The sequence below is a fragment of the Euprymna scolopes genome, chromosome 8 (genome assembly GCF_053919585.1).
Source record: "Euprymna scolopes isolate OS-2025 chromosome 8, ASM5391958v1, whole genome shotgun sequence".
In the NCBI taxonomy this organism is placed as follows: Eukaryota; Metazoa; Mollusca; class Cephalopoda; order Sepiida; family Sepiolidae; genus Euprymna; species Euprymna scolopes.
The window spans coordinates 2,116,565-2,137,720 of NC_136489.1; the positions used below are offsets into that span (position 1 = coordinate 2,116,565).

At 31.7% G+C, this 21,156-nt stretch overlaps 1 protein-coding gene across 1 annotated transcript in view; it reads left to right on the forward strand.

Moving 5' to 3' along the window:
• The window catches only part of LOC145284085 (uncharacterized), a 473,693-nt gene that overhangs the window by 167,600 nt on the left and 284,937 nt on the right, over positions 1–21,156 (forward strand). Inside the window, exons 47-51 of the mRNA XM_080133151.1 lie at positions 1,196–1,259; positions 3,688–3,900; positions 4,399–4,510; positions 13,487–13,595; positions 16,363–16,538. Coding sequence (XP_079989277.1) covers positions 1,196–1,259; positions 3,688–3,900; positions 4,399–4,510; positions 13,487–13,595; positions 16,363–16,538 — 674 coding nt within the window. The remainder of the gene's footprint in view (positions 1–1,195; positions 1,260–3,687; positions 3,901–4,398; positions 4,511–13,486; positions 13,596–16,362; positions 16,539–21,156) is intronic.

Consider the following 21,156-nt stretch of genomic DNA (forward strand, 5'->3'; position numbering starts at 1 on the left):
GTACCTCTACAAAGCCACCATTCGCCCATGTATGGAGTCCTGCTGTCACATGATCCCTAGATGTAAGAAGCCTTTTACTCTATTAGCTTTTTCCCCCAAACTGCAGGGGTTTGGAATTCTTTTCCGGTTTCCTGCTTCCCCAACTGTTACTGACATGCAGAAGTCCAAGTGTAATGTAATGTGAACAGACATCTTGCTGCTAAACTCCCTACATAGTACCCCTGCAACTTAGGTCCTTGACAGTAGCCCCCTACATCAAAGTGGCAACGTGCCTTGTTTGGGGTGAAAATGTAATAAAAAAAAAAATTTTTTTAAATATATGACTTTTTTAATAAACTCTGAGAATTTTATTAAAATTAATTAGTTTTGATGATTAAAAATATAATGCTGTGATTTATATACTCAGTGAAGTTGAGCATGAGCAGCTAACACTGGCGCTACACATGATAGGAATCATGATCGGTAAAACAAATTAAAATTTGTGAGGAAATTATTAATTCTCTCACGATTAAAATTTGCAGGTTAATCAAAATGTGTTGGAATTGTGATACGCATTTGTGGGAAAATTATTAATTCTTCACAAATAACGTTCTCCTTTGATTAGAATATCCGGAATGTCATTAATTCTAACACAAATTAAAAATTGTAACAAAATGTATAACTCGTTAAAAATTTAGGTGAAAATAATGAACTCTCCTGTGTTTATAAAATGTACATTTTTACACATTTAAATTCTGTCTCAAGATTAAAAATTTTAAGAAAATTATTTGTTATCCCAAGACTGAAATTTTTGTGAAGATTATTATCTTTCTCTCCGTTAAAATTTGTTAAAAATTCATTAATCTCCCTTAAGATTTGTGGAGAAATTATTAATTTTTCCTCAGTTTGGAAATGTCAAACTATTTATTCTTCCATAATTGAAATTCATGAAAATTAACAATTCTTCTTTTATACGAAATTATGTGAATGTTATTAATTAAAATGTGGAAAATAGTTATTCATACCACAATTAAAATGTATGCAAAAATTATCAATTCTCACACAATTAGAATTTTGCTATGATTAAAATTTATGTGAAAATGATTAATTCAACCATAATTAAAACTTGTGAGAGAATTATTAATTTTCCATTAACCTCTGTGAATTTAATGAATAAAATGTAAAAAGAATAAACATTAATTCCATTATTTTTCAGCCGTTATGACAATTTCTTCGTTGGGGAATTTGTTTTATACAAACATTTAATTCTACCATATGCGGTATGTATTTGATTTTTTAATTTTAATTCATTTTCATAACAACATTGTTTTATATTCACAAAGAACAATTATTGGACAATAACCATTATAATTCTCATTACATGGTTAGATTGGGATTTTACTCTGGTGATTTATTTATACATAATATTGTCTATCTAAACTCATATTTCATAATAACTTTTACTTTATACATATTTTTGAATAGTAAAATCATTTTTTTGTAATTTAAATTCGAATTTTCCAATATGAGAATTTGTGTTCTGATTATGGCTCTAAAGACATTTACACATGAGATTCTGGATTATCTTGAAAATTATAACTATATAAAAGCTAAGTACATCCAAGGATGGAGTACTGCTGCCACATCTGGGCAGGAGCTGCTAAAAACAGCCTATTCTGCCTTGACAGAGTACAAAATAGACTTCGTGGCTTAGTGGGGGGGGGCGCTTTTCTCTTCCCTGCAACCTCTCTCCTACAGAAGAGACGTTGCGAGCCTTTCTTTGTTTTATCGTTACTTCCATGGCAAGTGCTCCTCTGAGCTCCAATCTCTGGTCCCCTTTCACAAATCTTTCACGATAAACACCCATCTAGCTGAAACCACTGTCAAAAATTTTACCCACTCTTTATCTGTGCCAAAACCAAAACGTAGATTCCATGAACAAAGCTTCTTTCTCAGAAGTGCATGCCCGTGGAACTCTGTTCCATTTGCCTGTTTCCCACCTGACTACACCCTGGATGCCTTCAAGTCCAACATAAACAAATTCCTGGTGAACCGCCCCCTTAAGTAAGACACTTTATCAAATCTCCAATACTAAAGTACTGTACACGCAATAACCCTTATCCCCGAGTGGATTCCGGGCCTTGATAAGTGGTGACTACCTTGTAAACAAAATGTATAATAATGTTTCCAGGTTCTAATAGAAGGTTCTGGTCCACATTTCCAAATCAAATTTAAATAATATGCTTTGAGGGTATGACATCAAACTTATTGAAACATATCTTAAATCAAACAATACTTGAGCTATGGAAAGAAATTTGATAATTTAGTATTTGATATTTAATATTAGATTGGTGCAAAAATTATGTCGTTTTATTTATATATATATGGCATGCAAAAATTATGTATATATACTAGCAAAAGTACCCGTCATTGACTGGGTTCAAAAACAGCCTACAGAAAATAGACTCTGATTTATTAAAGTATGATAGGTTATGAAAAGGAAGGGTTGTAAAGAGATAGCTTCGAATTTGGGGGTATCAAAACCAAAGCAAAATATGATGAAAGTAAAATAAAATATAGATAAACCCCATAATTTATTATACCATACCTGTTCACACTGAAACACTTATCACAATATTCTGTGGATCTATATTAAAAAACCTTGTTAAACTTTGTGACATATTTCCATTCTATGGAGGTCAGGCGCGAACAAACACTCCATGATTTTATTATACCATATTTCTTCAAACTGAAACAATTTTCAAAGTCTACTTACGCAGATAGATATGAAAAGTCTTTATTAAAGTTTGTGCCTATTTCCATTCTATGGAGGCCAGGCGCGAACGCAAACCCCCACAATTTTATTATACCATCCCTATTTAAGTTAAAACATACTTATCAAAGTATTATTATGTACATCTATATCAAAAACACTTGTAAACGTTATTTTTTTTCATTTTTAACTTTTTTATTTCCATACTTTGTGGATCAGGCGCGAACGCAGACCCCACAATTTTAATGAAGCACCGTTCTGCAGGATCAAACATACCCATTCCTGTGTCTCGATACAGTAAGAAGAACAATCAAAGATTCCATATATATAAATGAATAAATGAAGTAGTTATATATATATATATATATATATATATATATATATATATATATATATATAAAATCCCAGATAAAATAATGTACAACAAGATAAACAGAACAACGAAATTTCTGGATAATTAAAAAGATAACAAAGGTAAATATGACAACAAATGAGCAAGATGAGATGGATTTTTGAAAATGCCATTATAAGAGATGACTAAATACTGAATTTTCATGGGACAAAGGAAATATCGAAGTTGCAGAATCAGTTTCTCGTCCAGTCACAACAATTGGAAACAAAATAGGAAGATGAATAAGAGTAAGCTGCAAGACCTTCACACATTGTTGTAGGAATGTTGATGGTTACAGGAATTGAGATGATCACAAACTTGACAAACCAGATAATAAAACAAGGAATTGGTTAACAAGATTGGAATCTTAAAATTAAATTGTGAGCTCTTCCCAGGGTAAAGAGGGGGTTCGTCTGGAAACGGTGAGTGGGAAATTAGAAAATTATAAAAGCTGTTTTTTTTACTTCCACAATTATTCTAATCGTATGCAGATTTCAATGTATGACAATAACGTTTGTTCTTGTTTCTTTGTTTCTTTGTTTAGATCCATATACTCTATCGAAGTTGTAATGGAAAAGCCTCTTGCAATTGCGCTGTATTGGTTCGTTCTATAGATGACGTCATCGTGATTGACAGGTGTGGACATTCCATGAGTAAAAGCTACAGGAAGGTGCCAATAACTGTGAAGCTTTATCTAAATGGACAACTCACACCAGGAACACAAATCCTTAGTTACAGTGCAGGAAAAAAATTCCAAGTAAGTAATATATATATATATATATATTATATATATATATATAAGAAAGGTCACCAACAATTGCTATGTATTTTTTTAACATTTTATTATTCCGTGTTTTGATTTTTCATATAAAATGTATCATATTTAAATCATTGTAATAATGTTTTGAAATCATTGAGATAGTTTTTTTACGCATTTCAGACGTTCTGTGTAGCGTCCTCTTCAGAAATTATTCAAAGTGTAAAATAATTAAAATATATTTAAAATTATGTTCAGAATGTATAAAAGCATTTTCACAGTCCATTTTGGTTACATGTTTCCCGAGCGGATGAAACATTTACAGACATTTCATCCACTCGGGAAATATGTAACCACAATGGACTGCAAAAATGCTTTTATACATTCTGAATACATTTTAAATATATTTTAATTATTTTACACTTTGAATAATTTCTTCTACCCATATATGTATATATATATATTGACATGAGTCATATTTACTTTTTCTAATTTCAGATAATTCTGCCAACTGGAGCTTATATCATTGTTGAAAAAGCGCAAGTAAAAAAGGCTAATTTCCTCAATGTTTGGTTCCAAGCAGCACCGGTTGATTTCACACATACTGCAGGCAAGAATTTAACATGTTATATCAAAATACGAGAATAAAAATAAATAATTTTAAATAATCAATTTGATTCTGAAACAGAAAAATAAGAAAAAACGTTATAAGCCTTTATAATTAATAGCATATTTAACTATAAAATTGTATCCAATTATAATTTATAATTAATAGTATATTTAACTATAAAATTGTATCCAATTATAATTTATAATTAATAGTATATTTAACTATGAAATTGTATCCAATTATAATTTATAATTAATAACATATTTAACTATAAAATTGTATCCAATTATCATTTATAATTAATAGTATATTTAACTATAAAATTGTATCCAATTATGATTTATAATTAATAGTATATTTAACTATAACATTGTATCCTTTTTTTTTTTACATAGGCATCACCACATTATCAAGGCCCAGAGGCCACTCAAGGATAAGGGTTAAAGAGTGTACAGTAGAAATTGGTCAATATAGTAATCATTAGTAATGAAAATTTGGTAAATTTGATAACTTATATGGAACGGCTCATCAAGAACTTATTTACGTTAGACTTGAACACAACCATATTGTAGTCAGCCGGAAAGCAGGAAAACGGAAGACAATTCCACAGGCGTGCACTTCTAAGAAAGAAGCTTTGTTCATGGAATCTACGTTTAGGTTTAGGAACAGATAAAGAGTGGGGGGAATTATTGATAGTGTTTACAGCTAGACGAGTGTTTCTTGTGAAAGTTTGGCGAGGGGGGACCATAGATTGAAGCTCAGTTGAACACTTTCCATGAAAATAACGATACATCAGAGACAAACTCGCAAAATCTCTTCTGTGAGATAGAGGTTGCAAGGAAGAGAAAAGGACATCTCCTACGAGGCTACGAAGTCTATTTTGAACTCTATCAAGGCAGGACAAGTCCTTTCTAGCAGCTCCTGCCCAGATGTGGCAACAGTATTCCATCCTTGGACGTACCTGGCTCTTATATAGATAGAGAATAGCATCAGCAGTGAGATATCTACCGGATCGATAGAAAGATCCCACCATTTCTCCAGCGGCTTTGGCAACAGATTTGATATACGTGTTCCATTTAAGATCAGGAGTAATGGTCAAGCCCAGAAGCTTGTCAAAACTTGAGGCCTCCTGAAGACGAGAGCCATTCATTTCAGTTGATGACAAATGTGAATTAGAATGTTGATGATGTAAAGAGAGAAGCTTGGTTTTAGATGCATTAAAAGTAACCAGCCACTCCTTTCCCCATTGTACTACGTGCTCAAGATCAGAGGAGAGAGAATTGGAGATAACTTGGTCGTTTACTGTCTTAGATGTGCTAGCATAAATGGTAGTGTCGTCAGCATAAATCCAATTATCATTTATAATTAATAGTATATTTAACTATGAAATTGTATCCAATTATAATTTATAATTAATAGTATATTTAACTATAAAATTGTATCCAATTATAATTTATGATTAATAACATATTTAACTATAACATTGTATCCAATTATCATTTATAATTAATAGTATATTTAACTATGAAATTGTATCCAATTATCATTTATAATTAATAGTATATTTAACTATGAAATTGTATCCAATTATAATTTATAATTAATAGTATATTTTACTATGAAATTGTATCCAATTATAATTTATAATTAATAACATATTTAACTATAAAATTGTATCCAATTATCATTTATAATTAATAGTATATTTAACTATAAAATTGTATCCAGTTATAATTTATAATTAATAGTATATTTAACTATAACATTGTATCCTTTTTTTTTTACATAGGCATCACCACATTATCAAGGCCCAGAGGCCACTCAAGGATAAGGGTTAAAGAGTGTACAGTAGAAATTGGTCAATATAGTAATCATTAGTAATGAAAATTTGGTAAATTTGATAACTTATATGGAACGGCTCATCAAGAACTTATTTACGTTAGACTTGAACACAACCATATTGTAGTCAGCCGGGAAGCAGGAAAACGGAAGACAATTCCACAGGCGTGCACTTCTAAGAAAGAAGCTTTGTTCATGGAATCTACGTTTAGGTTTAGGCACAGATAAAGAGTGGGGGGAATTATTGATAGTGTTTACAGCTAGACGAGTGTTTCTTGTGAAAGTTTGGCGAGGGGGGACCATAGATTGAAGCTCAGTTGAACACTTTCCATGAAAATAACGATACATCAGAGACAAACTCGCAAAATCTCTTCTGTGAGATAGAGGTTGCAAGGAAGAGAAAAGGACATCTCCTACGAGGCTACGAAGTCTATTTTGAACTCTATCAAGGCAGGACAAGTCCTTTCTAGCAGCTCCTGCCCAGATGTGGCAACAGTATTCCATCCTTGGACGTACCTGGCTCTTATATAGATAGAGAATAGCATCAGCAGTGAGATATCTACCGGATCGATAGAAAGATCCCACCATTTCTCCAGCGGCTTTGGCAACAGATTTGATATACGTGTTCCATTTAAGATCAGGAGTAATGGTCAAGCCCAGAAGCTTGTCAAAACTTGAGGCCTCCTGAAGACGAGAGCCATTCATTTCAATTGATGACAAATGTGAATTAGAATGTTGATGATGTAAAGAGAGAAGCTTGGTTTTAGATGCATTAAAAGTAACCAGCCACTCCTTTCCCCATTGTACTACGTGCTCAAGATCAGAGGAGAGAGAATTGGAGATAACTTGGTCGTTTACTGTCTTAGATGTGCTAGCATAAATGGTAGTGTCGTCAGCATAAATCCAATTATCATTTATAATTAATAGTATATTTAACTATGAAATTGTATCCAATTATAATTTATAATTAATAGTATATTTAACTATAAAATTGTATCCAATTATAATTTATGATTAATAACATATTTAACTATAACATTGTATCCAATTATCATTTATAATTAATAGTATATTTAACTATGAAATTGTATCCAATTATAATTTATAATTAATAACATATTTAACTATAACATTGTATCCAATTATCATTTAAAATTAATAGTATATTTAACTATGAAATTGTATCCAATTATAATTTATAATTAATAGTATATTTAACTATAACATTGTATCCAATTATCATTTATAATTAATAGTATATTTAACTATGAAATTGTATCCAATTATAATTTATAATTAATAGTATATTTAACTATAACATTGTATCCAATTATCATTTATAATTAATAGTATATTTAACTATGAAATTGTATCCAATTATAATTTATAATTAATAGTATATTTAACTATGAAATTGTATCCAATTATAATTTATAATTAATAGTATATTTAACTATTAAATTGTATCCAATTATAATTTATAATTAATAGTATATTTAACTATGAAATTGTATCCAATTATAATTTATAATTAATAGTATATTTAACTATGAAATTGTATCCAATTATAATTTATAATTAATAGTATATTTAACTATGAAATTGTATCCAATTATAATTTATAATTAATAGTATATTTAACTATGAAATTGTATCCAATTATAATTTATAATTAATAGTATATTTAACTATGACATTGTATCCAATTATAATTTATAATTAATAGTATATTTAACTATAAAATTGTATCCAATTATAATTTATGATTAATAACATATTTAACTATGAAATTGTATCCAATTATCATTTATAATTAATAGTATATTTAACTATGAAATTGTATCCAATTATAATTTATAATTAATAGTATATTTAACTATGAAATCGTATCCAATTATAATTTATAATTAATAGTATATTTAACTATGAAATTGTATCCAATTATAATTTATAATTAATAGTATATTTAACTATGAAATTGTATCCAATTATAATTTATAATTAATAGTATATTTAACTATGAAATTGTATCCAATTATAATTTATAATTAATAGTATATTTAACTATGAAATTGTATCCAATTATAATTTATAATTAATAGTATATTTAACTATGAAATTGTATCCAATTATCATTTATAATTAATAGTATATTTAACTATGAAATTGTATCCAATTATAATTTATAATTAATAGTATATTTAACTATAACATTGTATCCAATTATAATTTATAATTAATAGTATATTTAACTATGAAATTGTATCCAATTATAATTTATAATTAATAGTATATTTAACTATGAAATTGTATCCAATTATAATTTATAATTAATAGTATATTTAACTATGAAATTGTATCCAATTATAATTTATAATTAATAGTATATTTAACTATGAAATTGTATCCAATTATCATTTATAATTAATAGTATATTTAACTATGAAATTGTATCCAATTATAATTTATAATTAATTGTATATTTAACTATGAAATTGTATCCAATTATCATTTATAATTAGTAGTATATTTAACTATGAAATTGTATCCAATTATAATTTATAATTAATAGTATATTTAACTATAAAATTGTATCCAATTATAATTTATAATTAATAGTATATTTAACTATGAAATTGTATCCAATTATAATTTATAATTAATAGTATATTTAACTATAACATTGTATCCAATTATCATTTATAATTAATAGTATATTTAACTATGAAATTGTATCCAATTATCATTTATAATTAATAGTATATTTAACTATGAAATTGTATCCAATTATAATTTATAATTAATAGTATATTTTACTATGAAATTGTATCCAATTATAATTTATAATTAATAACATATTTAACTATAAAATTGTATCCAATTATCATTTATAATTAATAGTATATTTAACTATAAAATTGTATCCAATTATAATTTATAATTAATAGTATATTTAACTTAACATTGTATCCTTTTTTTTTTACATAGGCATCACCACATTATCAAGGCCCAGAGGCCACTCAAGGATAAGGGTTAAAGAGTGTACAGTAGAAATTGGTCAATATAGTAATCATTAGTAATGAAAATTTGGTAAATTTGATAACTTATATGGAACGGCTCATCAAGAACTTATTTACGTTAGACTTGAACACAACCATATTGTAGTCAGCCGGAAAGCAGGAAAACGGAAGACAATTCCACAGGCGTGCACTTCTAAGAAAGAAGCTTTGTTCATGGAATCTACGTTTAGGTTTAGGCACAGATAAAGAGTGGGGGGAATTATTGATAGTGTTTACAGCTAGACGAGTGTTTCTTGTGAAAGTTTGGCGAGGGGGGACCATAGATTGAAGCTCAGTTGAACACTTTCCATGAAAATAACGATACATCAGAGACAAACTCGCAAAATCTCTTCTGTGAGATAGAGGTTGCAAGGAAGAGAAAAGGACATCTCCTACGAGGCTACGAAGTCTATTTTGAACTCTATCAAGGCAGGACAAGTCCTTTCTAGCAGCTCCTGCCCAGATGTGGCAACAGTATTCCATCCTTGGACGTACCTGGCTCTTATATAGATAGAGAATAGCATCAGCAGTGAGATATCTACCGGATCGATAGAAAGATCCCACCATTTCTCCAGCGGCTTTGGCAACAGATTTGATATACGTGTTCCATTTAAGATCAGGAGTAATGGTCAAGCCCAGAAGCTTGTCAAAACTTGAGGCCTCCTGAAGACGAGAGCCATTCATTTCAATTGATGACAAATGTGAATTAGAATGTTGATGATGTAAAGAGAGAAGCTTGGTTTTAGATGCATTAAAAGTAACCAGCCACTCCTTTCCCCATTGTACTACGTGCTCAAGATCAGAGGAGAGAGAATTGGAGATAACTTGGTCGTTTACTGTCTTAGATGTGCTAGCATAAATGGTAGTGTCGTCAGCATAAATCCAATTATCATTTATAATTAATAGTATATTTAACTATGAAATTGTATCCAATTATAATTTATAATTAATAGTATATTTAACTATAAAATTGTATCCAATTATAATTTATGATTAATAACATATTTAACTATAACATTGTATCCAATTATCATTTATAATTAATAGTATATTTAACTATAAAATTATATCCAATTATAATTTATAATTAATAACATATTTAACTATAACATTGTATCCAATTATAATTTAAATTAATAGCATATTTAACTATAAAATTGTATCCAATTTAGTGATATTAATAATATAGAATTATTTTGAAAGGTGATGCCCTGATGATGCTCGAGGCCAACTCATGTTACTGAATGTTACAAAGACTGAAGTATAAGTCCTAGTACTAAGAAATATTATGGGAAATGTTGATAGCTTGATTATGGTTGGATGAGCCCAACATCCAAAATAAAGATCCAAATGGATGCTAAGAGAATAATAAAAGTTAACCCACATGTATTAAACTAGAAGGGGTGCCTGTCTTTATCGTGTGTCAATGTTCACATTTACGGTACAGCAGCCCATTTGAGGAATTGTCTTTCATATCTTCTTCACATCTCTTGCCGTATCCTCAAGTGGTTTATGTCCCGACGTCGGCACACCTGGAACAAAAACTCTCATTCATAACTACAGATGCAAGTCTCATTTCTCTGGACAATTGGAACTTTATTCAGTTTTCATGGTCGGAGTCACGTCCCTGTTCTCTACTCCTCCTTAGAAAGAGGGTGGGAATTTTTCTATCGGTTTATCTCCAATGAGAAGTTTTCCATTTTCTTGGAATCGCAACAGACTGTAGACTATCGAACTCGAACTGTGGACTTTAAACTGTCTAGCAAACGCGTGTGCATCCCTGTACATGTGGGGTGCTAAACCCTGTTAATCGGCTTACACTCAAAATGTACTGACCTGCCTAGTGACCTTTGCTAACATGCAGCTGCATGTATTGACAATGGAAGTCAATTGGTTTGAAACCTGCCAGCCCCAACGTTTCGACCTCTGTGCACTCAACTTAGAACACAAACTAGTTGCGTTCAACTCGCTACTGTGTTAACCGCGTTATTGACACACAGCAAAAGTAGTTACCCTCCTAAGATTCTAGAGTTCAGTCAGCTCTACTCTTGAAAAATAAGAGTTAGATTCAAAACTTTTTTCAAGAATATTGACGTAATTAATACATATTGGTTGAAAAATATTATTACAATAACTGTGTACTGACGAAGGCCAGAGGAATAGTTGGCCAAAACGTTGTGAATAAACAAAACCAATAAAAGATCTAAAACAACTAATAAAGATGAGAATAATAGTCCGAAATAAAAATAAATTAATATATATAATGCTCATCTCAAAAATGAATTCCAATTAAGGAATAATATATAAATAACTGTGTATGTCAATTTTTATCTTTACCTGCCTTCTACCACTTTATTTATTTTTTTTTTTTTTTTTACACAGTGATCACCACTTATCAAGGCCCGTAAGCCACTCAGGGATAAGGGTTATTGCAAGTACATCACGTTAGTGAGGAGATTTTATGAAGTGTTTAATTAGGGGGGGCGGTTCATTAGGAATTTGTTAACATTAGACTTGAAGACATCCAAGTTGTAGTCCGGAGGGAAGCAGGCAGACGGAACAGAGTTCCACAGGCGTGCAGTTCTATGGCCATTACAAAGAAAAACATTTCATAGAAAAATATACTACATTGCATTTACATGAGCGAGTATTTAACTACAATGAATATATGGATGGCCGGCGTTGTCCGGGTGTTTGGAGGTGTGTGTTGAGCAAAAAAAAAAAAAAAGTGGTAGTAGGAAGGCAGGCTCGAACCTGTACTGTGAAGGAGGGAAAGAATGTGAAAAAAACCGTGACATCTTTGCTGTTACGACCACCGCCAAACCGGAAGTGACGTAGGTTTAAATTAAGGCTAGACAATCGAAGAGAGGAGATGAGTTTAGAAAAATATCAGTGAAAAAAGCGACCCCCCCCTGTAGAAAAGTGCCCAGTTGAAGGTGAAGATATTAATGTTTTTAGCCAATTTTTTGGTATTTGTTGTCTGAAGGGTCGAGCTTCAAAACGATACTGATTTTGTGAAAATCCGGCGCCTCTGTTAAAAGTTTTAGGCAGACATGCAAATATACATACATACACTTATATATTGGTAGCTCAAATTTTCGACTCAAACCGATTAAAAAGCTTGCCCTATCTCTCTGAATACACTTTATGTAAAATTTCAAATGTTTAGACCAGAAATTTTCTGTGTAATTTGGTAGAGACCGCAAAGGTCATTTTGTTTAATTTTAATTTAATATTTAATCTTGTTTAATTTTACTTCAGTTGAATTTCTTAGAAATCAAGAAGCTCCTTCCTAGGGGCTAACACGTGATTCATCTATAAGATACAAAGATATTCGAAAATTCCATTAAAGTTCTCCTTTACATCTCAAAAGCTGAGTTAGAAAAGAAGTTAAGAACATTATTTCATTTTCTCCAATTGACCATTTACATATGCTTTGATATATATTTCTTTTGGGGCTTTTGGTCTTACAGGATTCTAAGACAAGAATTCATCTAGTCTGGTGGAATATTCAACTTTGTGCTTTTTACTTGAGGCAACATCACTTGGAGAAAGATGCATAATTCCTCATAAAAGCTAGTGTGGGTCAGTCATAACGAGGAGATCTTATTTGGGCCATGAATGTTATTTTGAATATTTGATTAGGATTGTCCAGATAAACCTCTGTATAGAGAGACTTTAAACATTTGAGGATAGTGTCTAGTGGGCATTCAAGTTTCTCCCCTGATCTATATATTTTTAAATTCCTTTGTTCCGTGCTTCTTGAAAGTAGACCTTATTGATACTGCACATTCACGTTTGGACAACGGTCGCCACTGGATTTACAATAACCATGCAGCCAGACGATAGCATGGCACATAAGAAAAGAAAAAAGAAAAATATATATATATTGTATTGTTTTTAAAAAATATCCTGATGAAGGCTTTTAAGCCGGAAATTTGAAATTTTAAATAAATATCTATTTATTTAAAAACACAACTCCGCACGGTATCGTCCTTTCTAACCCTACATTTTAAATTCCTTTGTTCCGTGCTTCTTGAAAGTGGACCTTATTATCTTAATGTATGCTTCTTGACAGGATTGTGTGGTACGTTTGACGGCAAAGCAAACAATGACTTTACGAAACCTGACGGTACAATAATGTCGATTAAGTCCAAAAGGCCAGATGAATTTTCAAACTCCTGGAGGTAAGTTTTCAAAATTTAAAAAAAAAAAAAACATTAAAAAATTTCACCCCACGCTCTAATTCTACTAATTAGGCAAAATAAGTATTATTCGATTACTTTTCATTTAGTCATAATCTATAGCACACTTGATGCACTTTACTAGTATGAAGAATGTTAACCCCAGTGTATCTCATAACATTTTTATTCTTATTTTTTAATAAATTAAAACGTTGTCTGATGTTTATGGATATTTGACATGAACACACGCACACACCCACATATATAACAGTTAATCTCTGTATAACATAACAACTGGTGTCATAGGCTCTCTCTCTCTCTCTCTCTCTCTATATATATATATATATATATATATATATATATATATATAGAGAGAGAGAGAGAGAGAGAAGAGAGAGAGACCCGTTGTTATATTATGTAGAGATTAACTGTTAGGGATTTTAAAAGGAATGATTTCATTCGTTTCAGAATTTACGTCATGTATAAACAAAAAATAGTAATTTATACACAGAGAGAAGAAAGAGGTATATAATTAAAATGAAACATACACATTCTCTCTATCTCTCTCTCTCTATCTATCTCTCTCTCTCTCTCTCTCTATATATATATATATATATATATATATATATATATATATATATATCTTCTCTTTTTCTATCTTCTTCTATTCTTCTATCTATCCTCTATCTTCTCTTCTTCTCTTATCTTCTTCTTCTATCTATTCTATCTATCTATCTATCTATCTATATATATATATATATATATATATATATATATATATAAAATGAACTCATTTTTTCTCGTGCGAGTTTGACCTTAATAGGATTAAAAATCACGACATTACATTCAAATGTAATGTCCCCCACATTTCTGCACAGGATCTGAGGTGTGCTATAGGCCTACTACCCTTACAGTTCCTTGATATTCGTACATTTCTATATTTTTTTCCGGTGAGAGTTCACTGCCACAATCGGTTAGAATCAATGGAAGTTGTAAAATCTTTTCTCTCTATTCGATTCATACTCCACCCATGAAAGCGCTGCGGATACGTCCACAGGGAAATATACGAGGAACACCGGTTTGAGTTTTTAGTTGCTTAAAAAATATGGTTTGGCATTTTTCTCATCGTTCTCAATTGTGTGTCTCTTTGGCGTATAGGTAAAATGTCAGGCATTTTTTTTCCGCCTTAGCCTCGATGCTTCGGGTTCGAGCCTGTCTTCCTACCTAAACTTTTTTTCCTCTTTTACGCCTTTTTTTTTTTCCTTTTTTTTTTTTACATTTCTTCGCGGTTTTGCTTTGTTTGGTTTTTTCCAATTTTTATAACATCGTGTTTTTTTATAATATTAAAACAGGGCCCCCTCCTACATACACACCTCAAAACACCCCGCTAGTATATATATATATATATATATATATATATATATATATATATATATATAAAATGAACTCATTTTTCCCAACTCTCTTGCGTTCTTTGTTACTTTCTTACAATGGTTGCTGGCAGTCCTGAAAGTTGCTTTAGTTTACATACATCTATTACGTTGGAAGCAATGGAAAAAGTGATTTCTATGCACAATGGCAGCAGCACATTCTGGAGAGAACCATGGCTGGCTGTTAGGTTTTTGCTGGAACTTTTTCGAGGGTATGAAACGGTCTATACCTACAGTAAACCATTCGGTCAGGTCTGATACTATAGAGGACACATCCTTTTTAAACATGGAATGTAGAGGTAGATCCGATATAAATGTACGGAAGCTATCCCAGTCAGCCTTAGTGTATCGATATACTGTAAGATAGAGAGGTACGTCTGAGGACTTATTACATTTCATTTTTATCTTAATTGATACAACAGAGTGGTTGGAAGATCCAAGAGGAGACAGAACAGAAACTAAACATAGTTCAGGGCAAGTAGTAGACTTGCCATAAATAGCAGAAACAGGCTCGCAATGTCTCTTCTGTGGGAAAAAAGGTTGAAAGGAAGAGAAAAGGGCATCACCTACGAGGTTTCGAAGCCTGTTTGGAACTCTATCATGACAAGATAGGCGCACCAAGCAGTTACTGCCGAGATGTTGCAACAGTACTCCATTTTAGGGCGTACTTAATTACAAATTTCTGACATACAGAAGTTCAAGTGTAATGTGAACAGACATCTTGCTGATCATCTCCCTTCATAATATCCCTGCAAATTATGCTTCCGATAGTAGCCCCTACTTCAAAGTGGCACCGTGCCTTGTTTGAGGTGAAAATGGAATTTAAAAAAAAGAGATTTACATTTTAATTCATTGCCTCAAAAAAACAAAACAACTGTCACTTATATGTAAATTTGTAACTATGTGCCTCTTACAGATTATATCTGCATACTTAACTACCCTTCCGTCGCAATAAGACTTTTAGTATATTTGTGTTACGGATGCCAATTTTTAACCACCACGTTTCCGCCAAAATTAACTCACCTCCTCTTGTTTCTCTTCTATTTTCTCATATCTGGCTTACCCTTTCCCTTCTCAGTTTTTCAGCATTTAACACCGCATCCGTCATTCCCGCGCTGTATTTTCTGCCTTGTTTCTGTGCATAACTTTTCGACTTCCTATTGATAAACATGTTTTTTTTTAAGATCATTATTGCAGATCGAAATACCAGAGCTCATGAAAACTTTAAAGATGTTTCACTGTCATTATTTTAACTAGTTTGTCCTCAAGATGTTTAACTCATTCTATAAACTAATAATTCCATTCTTGTTTTTAATTATAAACACGTTTAATTTTTGCAGAGTTCCAGTAAATGAAAGCTTGTATAATGGCTATTGTATTATACAAGGTGAAACGCTCAAGTCAATGACTTACTGTGATTGCAAATCTGACGGAGATGCAACATGTTCCGAAGACCATTACTTAGGATCCTGTGCCAATCTCAAGAGTAAAAGCACCAAACAGTCAAGACATAAAGGTAAACACTGGTTTTACTTATGATTTAAAAGAAGTTTGCATGGTTATTTAGCAATATCATTTATTAAAATGCAATATATTTCTACAACTAACAAAATATGCATAATTTAATCTCTATCTCTGCTATTATTCAAAAGTCACTTTGTGTGTGTGATTTTCTTTCCCATGGATTCCGAAACAGCTGAACCTATCTTTTGCAAATTTTATACAAAGGTAATTTATATGTCTGGCAGTGTTCTTAGATATGTTTTGTACAAAAATTCATCCGACAAGCATTGAAAATCGAAAAACTCTGATCCTAAAAATAATCTTTATTTCTTATAGATAAAAAATAATTTTTTTTTTTTACAGGAGAATATTTTAAGTTACACCGTGGTTAAAACAATCAAGTGTTAACTATTCTACACTTGCACTGATGAATTGTTAACTATGCTTCGCTTTCAAGTAAAAATTTTGAGGGTTAAATTCGACTGCTGTCAAAATTCACTACTTTAAATTTTACACTGCTGTCAAAAACTCAACTCCAAAACTCGACACTCTGCTGTCAAAACTCTCAAACACGACGCACTGCTGACAAAACTTTCTACTACAACGTCCAAATCCAAAACTAATCCAGTCTCTGAAAAATCACTTTTTATTTTAAACCGGAAGCATCTTATCTGCATATTAGGTGACAATATTGCAAGCATATAAAGAGAAAAGGCTGACATTTTGTCATTTTTTTCTGTATTCTTTTTGACTGCACGTCTGTACCAATTTTTACGGCGTTTAACCACAGAAGAGTAACTTATGTTGCCTTTGGTAGTATTTCAGACCATATTGACTACATACGAAAATTTAAAAAATAACTAAATACTATGACGTAGCTCAAACATGTGACTACGATTGGTTGAAATTTTAATTAATTCTCTATTAGTATTTTCGGTTTTCTTATGGGATGATCATCATTAGTTAACTATTACGTGTAATTATATTCATACAGACATTCTACATAATTTATACTTGCGTAATATTTGCATAAAAAGGTTATAGCAAACACAAACCTCTTTCTATATATATTTATGTATGAGAAGATATATTTGTTTAAAAGATTTTGCCTACCAAACTCCTGTCAGTTGTGTGTCTACAGACATGAAACTTAATATATAGGTATTCGAACCCATGCGAAACTTTATAGTTGGGTTTTAGTCTGGGAAAATCAGTGCAAAAGTGTGAACATTTAAAAAGAAATGGAATTTTCCAGGTGAAGGTCAAACGACAGTCTTACAAATATGCATTTGTAACGTAATAGCCATTGGTTCATGTTTTAATTTTTAGCATTGTAGAAAACATGTCTTCATAGCTCAGGCATTAATGTAAAAGGAAAAAGTAAATTGTAAGCTAAACGTTTTGATTTCGATTCTCGGTGGTGGCGCACGAGCTATTTATAAAAATCTTTTTAAATCATCACTATATATTGGGTCTAATATAATCTATAAATATAAAAGCGAAAATGTATGTATGTGTGTTCGCTTTTTGTGTATGTCTACAAAAGTTTTTTTTCAGAGAAGCGGTCGCTCGCTTCACAACTTTTTAAAACTTTTTTATATCACATATAAATCGTAATATCTCACAGTTAACAACGAAGCTCGCCTGTCTATTTAATTTGCTCGATTTCGGGAAGATAAATATTCAACATTTGTCGCTCGCCGCATGTGGGTTAGTCTTTTTCCTATAACATCTTGTGAAAATAAAAATCCCGCAGTCAAACTTGACCTCATTAACTCATTAAAACGGGCACCTGCCAAATCCAAGTAATTAAATAAATTCAAACGTGTTTCCGTTAGCATATCCCGGTGGGGCAATCGTTAACGTTGCACGTTTTTTTTTTCACACTTTAATTTACAACTTTGCCTCAAGGGTTCGGGTTCCATCCTCATACTTACCTACCAAAACATTTTTTAACCCACCCCCACCCCCGTAGTTTCCACGCACACCTACAAATACCCGGGCAACGCCGAGTACCCCTCGCTAGTCTATAATATAAATCTCACCTGACTTTTTAAATGTATGTATGTATGTATGTATGTATGTATGTATGTATGTATGTATGTATGCCTAAAACTTTTGACAGAGGCGACGGATTTTACGAGATTGGTATCGTTTTGAAGCCCGACCCTTCGGACAACAAATATCGAAAAATTGGCTAAAACCATTAATTCCTTCACCTTCAACTGAGCACTTTTCTACAGGAAGCGGGCGCTTTTTTCGCTAATATTTTCGAAAGTCATCCCCTCTTTTCGATTGATTAGCCTTAATTTAAAACTTTGCCACTTCCGGTTTGACGATGGACACAACATTTTAGACGTCACATTTTTTTTCACCTTCTTTTCCTCTGTTCGCGGTACGGGTTCGAGCCTGCCTGCCTGCCTACCTGCCTGCCTATTACCATTTTTTTTTCTTTTTTTGCTAAACACACACCTCCAAACATCCGGGCAATGCCAGGCACCCAGGTTAGTATAATAATAAATATGAAATCTGCATTAATCAAAATATCATATTTAAGCGTATTTTACGACCGGGCAATGTCGGACGGCGTGCTAGTATTTTCTAAAATTAATGACACCAACTGAAACATTTTTTTCTGATTCACAAATAATTTTAAAAGTAAAAATAGATTCAATTTTTGAGATTGCAGTTGCCACGAACAAATAAATGAATTTTTAAGGCATAGATTTCTTTTATAAAATCAGAAATGATTACTTTAGCTTACACATGTAATATTACCTACTCCTCTCATTAAATTTTCCCCTTTTGATGTGTTTACGATAGTATTATCGGTGAAAAACGTTGCATCGCAAATTTAGCCTTATTTTCATCCGGACTGGTTATATACAACCCTCACTAGATCTTTTCTTTGTCCATTCGTACTGGTTGCTAATAACACCTCACCAGACTCTCTCTGTTTCCCTCGCTCTCTTCTTTTAATCTGGCTGCTATGAAAACTCCTAACGTGTACGTACTCGCACACACACTGTACAACTTACACACGTCATTTGCTGATTTTGTTGCACACATTCTCCTGAACACAATTTCAAAGTAAATATATCACTGCTGATGTTATTCGCTATCTATATAAGAGCCAGATACGTCCAAGGATGGAATATTGTTGCCATATCTGGGCAGGAGCTGCTAGAAAGGACTTGTCCTGCCTTGATAGAGTTCAAAATAGACTTCGTAGCCTCGTAGGAGATGTCCTTTTCTCTTCCTTGCAACCTCTATCTCACAGAAGAGATGTTGCGAGTTTGTCTCTGATGTATCGTTATTTTCATGGAAGGTGTTCAACTGAGCTTCAATCTATGGTCCCCCCTCGCCAAACTTTCGCAAGAAACACTCGTCTAGCTGTACACACTATCAATAATTTCCCCCACTCTTTATCTGTGCCTAAACCTAAACGTAGATTCCATGAACAAAGCTTCTTTCTTAGAACTGCACGCCTGTGGAATTGTCTTCCGTTTTCCTGCTTTCCGGCTGACTACAATATGGTTGTGTTCAAGTCTAACGTAAATAAGTTATTGATGAGCCGTTCTATATAAGTTATCAAATTTACCAAATTTTCATTACTAATGATTACTATATTGTCCAATGTCTACTCTACACTCTTTAACCCTTATCCTTGAGTGGCCTCTTGGCCTTGATAAGTGGTGATGCCTATGTAAAAAAAAAAAAAAAAACTCAGTTGGGTTCGCAAAGAATAAGCATTTTTGGTATATTTTATTGTTTCCGTGTTAGTTTGTTTACATTGGTGAATACTTGTATTTGAACGAATTATAATTCCTTAGACTCCCGCGTATCTAAACATTAAAGAATGTGAAATAGAAAAGGCAACTCAAGGGACATCTAAAATGTCCTCCACACCCACCATTTGAATAGTCACAGCTAATAATCTTCTGCAGTTGATACAATTATACCTACACCAACGTTTAAGAAAGTATATTTGGTACAAAAGTAATATTTAAAAGCTACCATTCTGTTACAACACTTAATCTTTATGTACTATCTATAAAAGTGAGAATGTCTGTGTGACGACGATTCTCAACCTATATACTCAACGAATATTTGATCTACAGACTTGAAATTTGGTATTAAGGGTATTCAGACATGTGGAAAACTTTTTAAACGGTTTTTCATCCGGAAAAAAAGGTTGCTACGGGGTCAAAATTGAAAAATTGGTATTTGGTGACCATCGAATTTTTATCTGTACGTCGACTCTTTCACAAGATTTGAAAATGCGTTTTAAAGATTTTGGCGATTCGGCCTAATGGTTATCGTACTTGACTCACTGTCTGTAGATTTTGGTTTCGATCTCAGCTCGAGTATTTTCTTTATTTACAAGAATTGATCTGTTTCAAAAAACATACTACTCGCATGCACATGTCTCATGTTCTTTTCGTTTTTTTTTTTTTTTTTTACTTCATTTTTTTTAAGGAATTTAATGTTACATTTAATACCGAGCAACGCTGGGTACATTTTCTAGTAGATAGTATTAAGAACAGTTTGTTACAAGATTAAATAGTTCATTAGTTTATCAGTTTTTTTTAGAACATCTGTTATGAAAGTAATATTTAGCGACATGTTTT